Source organism: Cuculus canorus, chromosome 7 (assembly GCF_017976375.1).
Source record: "Cuculus canorus isolate bCucCan1 chromosome 7, bCucCan1.pri, whole genome shotgun sequence".
Taxonomy (NCBI): Eukaryota; Metazoa; Chordata; class Aves; order Cuculiformes; family Cuculidae; genus Cuculus; species Cuculus canorus.
In genome coordinates this window covers 6778758-6788404 of record NC_071407.1, presented here as the reverse complement: position 1 = coordinate 6788404, position 9647 = coordinate 6778758, and the positions used below count along the sequence as shown (strand labels likewise).

The following is a 9647-nucleotide window of genomic DNA, read 5'->3' as shown; positions in this document are numbered from 1 at the left end:
ATCTCACCCTGGTGCTTCTCACACCGTGCTGAGCTGAAGTAAATGGAGATGGGCCGGGTGAAGGGCAAAAAAAACGGTGTGGAACCAGTGGCTTCTGATCTGTATACCTGTTGGCACATCCAGGTCCTCTTCTGAGCCTGCTTTGTAGGGGTTGCAAGCCCCTTTTCTCTAGTTCTGTTGCAGAAGGGAGACACCAGGAGAAAAACAAGATTTGGGAACAGATGGCTGGGAGAGGGAAATATAAAAGATGATCTGCTGCATGTGGCACAGCTGTGCATTGCTCTGCCACTGCTCTGTTGGCTCCTTGGACACTTGGTTTTTATAGCCCAGCCAGGGTTTTACATGGTATCTCCCCCAAATTGTTAGTGAAATATTAATGGCAAAATGACATTCTTATTTCATACAGGCATTTAATTCCCTAGAAATGTTAAAAAAAATTGGATTTGTTGAAGATATTTGTTAAAGTTGCCATGATTGCTTTTTACCACTCTTGTCTCTAGCTCTGCTTCAGGAAAATTGAGACTGGATTGTAGTAAGGAGTCAATGGTATTCTTCAATGACTTGAACTCTAGAGTACTTTCCTGGCCTGATGAGTTGTCCTGGTGCTCAGAGATACTGGGAACCCTCCTTGGTAGCACCCAAGCCTGGTTCGTGGCTGAGTGGTTGATCCCATACACCCTGCCTGCTGGGCAGCGAGGAGGGTCTCTTCAGCCGATCAGTTTTGAGGGCCTGTTGATTAAAGCCAGCTGAAGGAATCCAAGCGAGGCTTTGGGGGATATTTTTAGCCTAGCTGAACTGAAAGGGTGCTGCTAAGTCTTGAGATTTCAGTGGCACTGTTTTCCCTTCTGTGTGTCTGATAATGCTGGTACTACGCCTCCAAGTAATGCTTGGATGCTGTATGGCAATTTCCACTTTGCAGTTGTGATCCAGCAAATGGCTTGGCCCAACAAGTGGAAAGAAGGGTTCAGGAGGGGTTCAATACCCTCTGTCTGTAGAGGAGCTTCAGTGTTTCTTATAAAGCTTACTTTCCCTTTCAGTCCTTCTGCCCTTGCGTTTAACTGGCACTGACAGGCTGAATAGCAGAATTGTACATGAAGTTGTGAAGATTTCTCCTTTCCCTCTCTACATCTGTAGCTCCCGTCTGTGGCTCTCAGAGCGGCAGCGGGCATTAAAGACATCAAGCTTTGTCTGGATGGAGATGGTGTACTGTGCTGATGAGAGCACTGCCCTGCAGTATCCTTCATCCAAGTGCAAAGACAAAACTATGCCAGAAGAATTTGCTGGCGTTGCTCAGTGCACAGTTGAAAATGACTTCTCAGGGTTAAAAAAAAAGGAAGAGAGTTTGTTTGTAGCACCAGAAATTAATGCTTGTTGGTAGGTGCTTAGTTTTCTGTGACATTTCAGGGCAACACATGGATTATTTTGCTCTTGAATTTTGTATGGAATTTCCCTTGCTACCTATAATGTTTCCAGGGCAAAGGAAGAACTGTGTTGAAAAAGCACAAGTGGAGATGTATTATAGCTTTTCTCTTAGCGTATAGTATATCAGCCTGCGTTCTCCGAGTGCTTTATCCTGATTAAACATTGCCCCCCCTTGATATGGTATTCGCAGATAGAATGAATATGAGAGAGCTGTTTTGTATTGCTGAAAAACATCTGACAGTGCTGAATAAGCAAATAAATCAAAAGCTGGTGTTTCAACTTAATTTGAGCCTCTCAGGAAAAGAAAAACCCACCTTTGTAGTTTGCAATCTGCATAGGGATAATTGCGTTGTAGGCAACGAGAGAATGAGCGCAGTAATGATGATGGATTTGCAGTGGCACATTGCACACAGGATCTGCAAACCTCTGCGAGGATGGAAACCCTGGCTCTGGAGAGAAGAACCCTCCCTCCTGCGGTCACTGGATGATGAAGGTTTCTGTCTGCTTTCCACTCGCCTGGCTATCATCACACAGGCCGGGGAGGCGTTGGACCGTCTGTCAGCTGGAGTTCAGAGGCAGGGCAGCCCCTCACCCTGCTGCCAGGGCTGCACCTGCTGCGCAAGCTCTGCTCTGCAGAGGCAGGTGTGCGCTCCTTCCCTCCTTCTCGTAAACCTTCCCGCCACATCCAAGTGGGCAGATTGTGGCTGCGGTGTGGGAAGAAGGCCTGGCCTTGGGGAAAACGTCCAATTTTGCATTGCCTGATGGAAAGGGACAGCAGAGGGAGAAGGCAGCTCTGGAGGCCTGCTGAGGGCAAGCTCTCCTCAACACCTGAGGTGCTCTTAACACCAGGCCATGGTGGTAAACTTTTTTCCTTGAAGGTATTTGTGTCCCTTTCCAATGACCTTCCTCCTCCACCCACTGCAGCCATGGCTAATGGTTTGGCGGAGATGAGGAAAGAACAGCCTCAAGTTGGAAGGACTCTGCTCCCCTTGACATCTTTTCCTGGGGCTTTAGCTCAGCCTGCGCCTTTAGCTAAGCTGGGTTTGATTAGTGGAAAACCTGAGTTTGCCTTATCTGTGCTGCTTTTCTGTAGCTGTCTTTGCTCCCTGCGAGCTGGGGCTTCCCTGCGGCCAACCAGGTGGTTTTGAGCAGAGGCAGGAGGGTGGGAAGTGGTTACTGGCGCGTGGTGGGGAGAAGCTCCAGCAGCCGGTGGGTTACAGCCGGGATGGGGGAGAGCAGGGACACAGTGGAGGGAAGTGGGCAGAGGGTCCTGGGGTGGGAGTCAGCCTGTGCAGAGGAATCTTTATCCAGGACCATGATTGCAGAGTGCTGGATGCTCCAGTGCGTCCTCCTCTGTGTCCCCAGCCCAGGCAGCTGTGAGGTAACTGGGAGAAGCTGGTGTAAAGAGAGGTCTCCTTCCAGAGCCGGCAGCTGCTCCTGGAAGGTTTCTCAGCTTTATTTGCTTTTGCCACTAGATGGTGAAATAAGGGAAAACAGGGAAAGTCTTGCTGCGCTCCCTGGCAGCCTCTCTCCCTGTGAAACCACGCTGACGTGCTCTGCTTTCTGGGAACCCGGCAATTTCAGGCAATTATGTCCTGGACCTTTTATACAGCTCAGCCTTGAAGAACTGCTGCCGCCATCCCGGCTCTTTGATCTTTTTAACTCCAGTAGTGCCGACCTGGATTCATTTAGGCACACAAAGTGGGTGAAAGACAGGCAGCAAAGCTACCTAAGGTGAGTGTGGATGGACAGCTGTCTTCTGTCATAGCACCTTGCTGCGTTCTGGGTTTTCAAAGGCACGTATAATGCAACACCCCTCTCCCGTGGTGATCTGAACCTTCTGGGAGACCCACACCTTGCCAAGCGGCAACTGCAGCCTTCAGTCCTGCCTGGCTGCTTTCCCTTGGACCCTCTCTTTTCAGAGCTGTTTGCTTTCCTGGAAGCCAAAGGAGCTGCTGGGGATGTGCAATGAACCAGAGTTCCAGCTCACCCTGGGGCACTGCTGCTTTCGCAAGAGGGATTGAAGGAATACTGCTGACCGCAGCCCCTGGCCCTGAGGTAGCGTCACTGTGTCAGTCTCAGACAGAGTTGGTGAAGAACGGGGAGGGAAAGGGCAGAGACGCACTTGGGCCCTAGGGAGTGAAACTTGAATGAACGAGTTACTTCTCAGCTGAGTAATTGAATGTTAACCTCTCCCAGTTGGGAAATTAAATACTTTAAAGTGAGTATTTTGCTGTCTCTGCTGATGAAAGGTAACTTGTTGAGCTGCAGAAACTTGATTAGTTTCATTTAGGGAAGGTTACAAGGAAACAGCAGCGCCCAGCCTTTCTCCTCTCTGAACACCGGGCTGGGCACCTCTCCACGTGCCCAGGACTACTTGCTCTTCTCCTGAAAAGCTGGTTATAAAATCCCTTTGGGCCACTTCTGTACTGGCTCTGCTTGCAGTGCAGGTTTGGACAGCCGTCCCTTTTGTGGCTGCCTGGAACGGCTGATGGTGCTGCCCTGTAGCACCGGGAGGCAATGCTTCTGGCTAGGTTATCGCTCGCTGGGGCATCGCTGGGAGCTGGCTGCCTTTCCGCTGGAGAGGATCAGAAAGTGCCCACCAGAGCAGGGCTGCGTGTGGGCAGCCTCCAGAAGGCAGCGGTGCCAGAGGATGGAGGACATTGCCTTCCTCTGCTCTGGCCAGGGCTGGAAGGACCGGGCTGTATTTTCATGGTGTTTTGGCTATATGAGCCTACACGTATGGAAAAATCCATCACAGCCCGCTAAGCGGTTTTATGGGAGGCAGCGAGTCAGTTCCCTGAGCTGAGGGACTGATGCTGCGTGGTACAGAAGGCCCCTAAACTGTACTGGGATGGTCCATAGTCTGTTAGGTTTGTGTCTTACTATGTTTCTGCCCTTATTGGCTATTTCAAGGGGATCCATCCTGTGAGCCAGCAGGATGGGAAGCGTGGGGAGCGGGATGGAGCTGCTCCACTGTATTGGGGGATGGCCCCACAGCTGTTTTGTTCTGGTCACACATTCTGGCAGGATGCAGCAAGGAGGAAAGATTCCCAGCTAGGGAACTGGATTAAGAAAATTGAGCTGCATAGAAACACACTTGCCTGTGCTCAGTACAGCAAAACAGATCAGCGAATGCACTTATGGATGTCACAGAGAGAAAGTGCACATTTCTCTCCCCTTCTGCCCCAGGTCTGAAGTGCCCGAGGGGCAAAAGACCAGCGGCATACAGACAGGCAGGGAGGCTTCTTGTTGTGCATCATTCTTCCTGCAGAGCCAAAAGGAGCCTTTAATGTTGCAGAGGCCACTGTGACAGAAGCAAAAGAGGAAAAACAATGCATAAATTAGCCAGAGGCTCACATGAGCGCAGGCCCCGTGTCTCAGCCCCACTCCCGACTCTGCCAGGCTATAATCTGTATTGTGGAAATGTTTCTCTTGGCTGTTGTTTTAGGGCTGTGCAATCAAACTCGGTAGTTAAAATCCTGCTGAACAGGACAGGCAACCCGAACGCCAGCTCATGAGGAAAGGCGAGCAGAGCTTTCAGGCCGTTTGCAAAAGAAAAAGCACCAGAGGAAGAGGTGGTCACATAGGGTCCATCCTGTGCTTGTTTGAGCCAGCTCGCTGCAGATGGGGGGGTGGGTAGTGAAGAGCTGCCACAGTAGGTAATATTCAGTGTGCCACCTTTCCTTCCCCTCTGAACATCTGATATGGTGGCAGTGTCCCTGCTTGCACGGGGATTAGGTGCTAGCACAGACCGCTGTCGCAGCTATCTGTTTCCTACTGGTTTATTCAAATAACTCGGAAAAGTACATCCACCAGCTGAGTCCAGACAAACTCTGTTGAACAACACAGCTTGGCAGAAGCTGTTGCTGTGAGATCTATGGAAAGAGCAAAACTCAAACCTGCACGTGCAGTAGGGGAAGGGAAGAGCTGTGGGTTTCAATGTGTGTGCAGGAGGAAAAGTGTCAGAGGTCCCAAAGCAGTTGGAGAGCGGCCAGACCAGTCACGTCTGATTATTATTATTTTTTGTAAAGTAATTCTTAAAATATAAGGAAAATATGAATTACTGTATTTGAAACACATCCCTGGAAAAGGATGGCGTGCTTGCTGTATTGCTTTGTATTACTTTGCAGCGGGACCATGGTACACCCAACAAGGCCAGGTTTGCCTGCAGAAGGTCTATGCCTTTCCCGCTGATAGCTCCTACAGTGCTTTTCCTTCTAGGTTTAACGCAGAAAAAAGTGAAATGCTTTTTTTTGTGTGGCTTGGGTGCCATCCAGAGGGACTTTGACAGGTTTGAGAGGTCGGCCTGTGTGAACCACATGAAGTTCAACAAGTCCAAGTGCAAGGTTCCGCATCTGGAATGAGGCAATCCCAAGCACAATTACCGGAGGGCTGGAGCACCTCCCACATGAGGTCAGGCTGAGAGAGTTAGATTGTTCAGCTTGGAGAAGGGAAGGCTCTGGGGAGATCTTAGAGCAGTCTTCCAGTACTTAAAGGGGCTACAGGAAAGCTGGGTAGGGGCTCTTTATCAGGGAGTGCAGGGATAGGATGAGGGGGAACAGTTTTAAGCTGAAAAAGGGGAGATTTAGATGAAATATTAGGAAGAAATATTTTTCCTGTGAGGGTGGTGAGGCACCGGCACAGGTTGCCCGGAGAAGTCATGGATACCCCATCCCTAGAGGTGTTCAAGGCCAGGTTGGATGGGGCTTTGAGCAAGCTGATCCAGTGCGAGGTGTCCCTGCCCACGGAACTGGGGCTTTAAGCTCCTTTCCAACCCAACCCGTTATATGATTCTATGATCTACACCAGCTTGTCCTAAGCTTGGAGGAAACCTGGCCAACTCAAAGCTGCCATGAAGGGCTATTCAGACGTCAGGCCATAAGGTGTCACAAGCCAGGGGATTTCAGTGCGTTACCCTCAATGGAATCCAGAGACTAAAGCAAATCTTCCTGAAAGAAACCCTGCTTTAATTTATTCAAATATAACCACTGACATGATCAAAATTCACAGCTATAATAAGGGCTTCCTGCCATGGATATGCAAATATTGAGATAAGCGCAAATGAGCAAACCACTCCTAACCCAAAGTAAACTGTTTACCTCTGGTGTGGAGCACCCACAGCTCCTAGCCCAAGGCTCCCCCCTTTGAAGGCTTGTGTCCATTTGTTACAGAACTGCTCTTGAATGGTTCTGCCGAGAAATAATTTTGACACCTTGTTCTGGTAGTTGGCATTTTGTATAGTCCCCTCAGGACTCTATGCTGCAAAGCCTTGAGCTAGCCTTAGGTTGGTCAAGCTTCTGGAACCCTGAACCAGGCCGTCCAAAAAGCAACCCTTGGTCCTTTAGCAGCTCTTGTTACATTTTTCCCAGCCAGAATCTCACTGCTCTTCTGGAAATAAACAATTCCTGGGGCTGCTTGTTCAAAACACACATTTTGCAGCCTTATTACCATAGCGATTCTTTCTAGAGATTATCTCCCTGTATGGGATTTACTCCGTGCTGTGAGCTGCCCTGAGATCCCACGAATGTTTCTCAGCTCCCTCTCCCCAAGAGGCAGCAGGGGAGGGTGGTCGTAGCTCCCCTCACGCCGCTGGAAGCGATGCCGTAGATGCATAAACATAGAAGCAACGTGCCTAATTAATGACCTGAAACCAGCTCTAAAGGTCAGCTTGTTTGCGAGGGACGTGCTCAAGGTATGCGTGCTGATCACAAACTTCATAGCTGTGCCTCCAAAAGGGCATCGCCGCCCACCTGGGATGGCGACTGGTGGAGGGGGAGCTGTCGGAGGACGATCGATAGCCTTCCTCGCTCATTAGTGCGCACCCAGGCTGTGCCCTCTTACCTGGTGAGCCCAGCTCTTTGTGGGGCTCTGCTAAGAAGCCAGGCTGCTTTTTCCAGGGAAAGGGCAGGCTCCTGAGGCTCTTCAGAGCACGGTGCTGCCAGGGAACAGGCTGTTTTCCAGGCTGTCTCGTCAGGCGCTTGTTGACTGAGCTTAGACTGCAAAGTCTTTATAACTTGTATCGATGCCGTCAGCAGCATGTATTCAAAAATCGAGCATCCAAATGCAAATGCCAGGGGATTGATATAAAAATTTTATTTACTAGCTGTTTTTTTTTTTTGCCCAGAAGCTTTTCTCTACGGTCTTCCAGGGGCTACAAATTCAAGTTTCTTGGCTAATTCTACTAGGACTCTGGGAGCTGAGGCTTTAGGAATATTCCAAATTACCTAGCATTGTATAGACTCATAAAGACAGCCGTCCTGTAGGACAGGGTGCACCACGGGTTGTGGTATGAGATCTTGAGGGTCCTTACCAGCCCCAGCAGTTTCCAACCACCTCGATAATTTGGCAGAGCCACGAGATGACCTGCAGAGAAAATAAATGGGAGAGCTAGCACTACCGAGTCACTTTGCAGACAGCACTGAGCACTGCTGATGTCAATAAAATCATGGAGATGTCACACACACAACGATGGTGGCAGTGCAAGAAAAGTGCCTTTGATGAGGCAGGTTTTCTCCCTCTCTGAGATGAATATGATGCCACCCCAGCTGTTACCTGCTTGCAGAGAGCGCTCTGTCCAGCTGTGTTCCTCAATCAAACCCTTTTCCTCTGGCTTTTGGCCTCACGTGTCCCCCTTGTGATCTTTGTCCCAGCAAAGAGCCTTGATCAAAGTTCTGCTTTAGCGATGCCGCAGCTCTGGAGCAATGTCTTTGGCTGAGTTTACCTTCAGGCAGACTGAGGGTGTGCAGCCACAAAAGCAGAGAGAAAAGCAAGGCAGCTGGTCATGTTTTGTTATTTAAATCCACTCTCTGCCTGTGTTGGGAATGCAGCTTGGCTTTGCAGGGAGCATGGGGGCACACAGGGCGTTTCCAGAAAGGCACCAGCCCAGGTCTGCAGCAAAACATCCTCCATGGTCTGTGGTGGCCTTAGTACAAGTGTGCTGCTACAACTGAGGTCAAACCGGTCAGAGAAAGGGTTAACCATGTCAAGCAGGGCATGGCCTACACCCTCCCTCTCTGGGTCCTTCCATCCAAGCGGTGACAAAGGAAGCCTCTGCAGATCCCCAATCTGAGGTAGAGGAAGACCCACTGCTGGACAAAGCTACACGGGCTCCTGCAGAGCACACAGGTACCTGCACTGAGCAGATGACAGGAGATGCTCACAAAGTCCAGCATCTCCTCGATCTCCTGCCTGGTCTTGCCATAGGCTGAGGTGAGGCCCTTTAGCTTCTGCGTCTCCACTTGCCTCTTGCAGTGAACCTTGTGGTTATATGTCACGTTTACTCTCAGGTAGAGACCTTTTGCACGTGCCTATTGGTCATCTTGGGTTCAATTTACAAGTGTTAAGTCACTCCCTGCAGATTGCCTTTTCTGAGGTAAACTGGCGTAGTGGGTCCTGCGCTCCCTTGCTCTGGGGTTCCCCTCATTTTTCCCCTCTCAGCCCTGTGCCAGTCTCAGAGGCTGTGCTCTCTGTCTCCCAGACCCTACATCTCCCCTCCTGCTCCCTCTCTCCTGGGTGTTATCACCCCTGGGCCTGGCTTATAACACGATGTGTGGCGCAGGGACAAAGATGACAGGGCTTCCTCCATCTCGCAGAGGAAATACATTCATTGGCCCCAGCGTTCGGCGTGGCGATTAATTGAGAGCTGCCTGAATCTGGAGCACCAAGTGAGCATCATTAGAGCCATCTGAAAATGAGGGAGAAGAGACTGTGAGTGACAGGATCAAGGCTGGAGTCCGTGCACTCTACGGGTGAGTAATTTGTACATGCTGAGAGCTGACAGCTTTGGGGGTCAGGCGGCTACCAGGTACGTCACTATTGCTCTTTTGCTATTAAAAAGGTCCTGCGTTGGTGTTGCAGCAGCGCAGGTAGGTGATCCCAGCTCCTGTGCTCCTGGCGGAGCATGTGGGCATAGGGCACCTCACGGGGCAGGGTGTGGGGGGGGTAGCTGCCCACCTCCCTCCTGCGCGTGGGGCTGGGGAGAGGCAGCGGGGAGCACGCGGGAGGGAATGAGGGGGGCCCCAAGAGATGTCTGGGTCTGGCGCTATGGGATGTGAGTCTTCGTGGGTGCTGTGAGGTGTGAGGGCCTGTATGGCCCAGGATGAGCCAGCCTGGGAGGGGCAAGGTGCAGGGTGGCAGTGGGGGGCTGTCCCCATCCTTCCTGTCATGGCAGCTGCTCCCTATCCTTCTCCTTGTGGGGGCTTTTCCCCTATCCATCTTTCCCA

At 50.8% G+C, this 9647-nt stretch overlaps 1 protein-coding gene across 1 annotated transcript; it reads left to right on the top strand.

Moving 5' to 3' along the window:
• Positions 1–2647: 2647 nt before the first annotated feature.
• Positions 2648–9353, top strand: LOC128852688 (uncharacterized). The gene is made up of 3 exons (XM_054071531.1): positions 2648–3156; positions 3345–3480; positions 9018–9353. The coding sequence occupies exons 1-3, from the start codon at positions 2648–2650 to the stop codon at positions 9111–9113; spliced, it is 741 nt and encodes a 246-aa protein (XP_053927506.1). The 3' UTR covers positions 9114–9353.
• Positions 9354–9647: the final 294 nt, after the last annotated feature.

What these genes read in the sequence shown, in the direction of transcription:
- LOC128852688 (XM_054071531.1), top strand. Translation starts at nt 2,648, where the DNA reads ATGGGGGAGAGCAGGGACACAGTGGAGGGAAGTGGGCAGAGGGTCCTG. An exon ending in AGGCAGCAAAGCTACCTAAG is followed by an intron (nt 3,157 to 3,344) that starts GTGAGTGTGGAT and finishes CTCTCTTTTCAG; the next exon opens with AGCTGTTTGCTTTCCTGGAA. An exon ending in CCGCAGCCCCTGGCCCTGAG is followed by an intron (nt 3,481 to 9,017) that starts GTAGCGTCACTG and finishes TCCATCTCGCAG; the next exon opens with AGGAAATACATTCATTGGCC.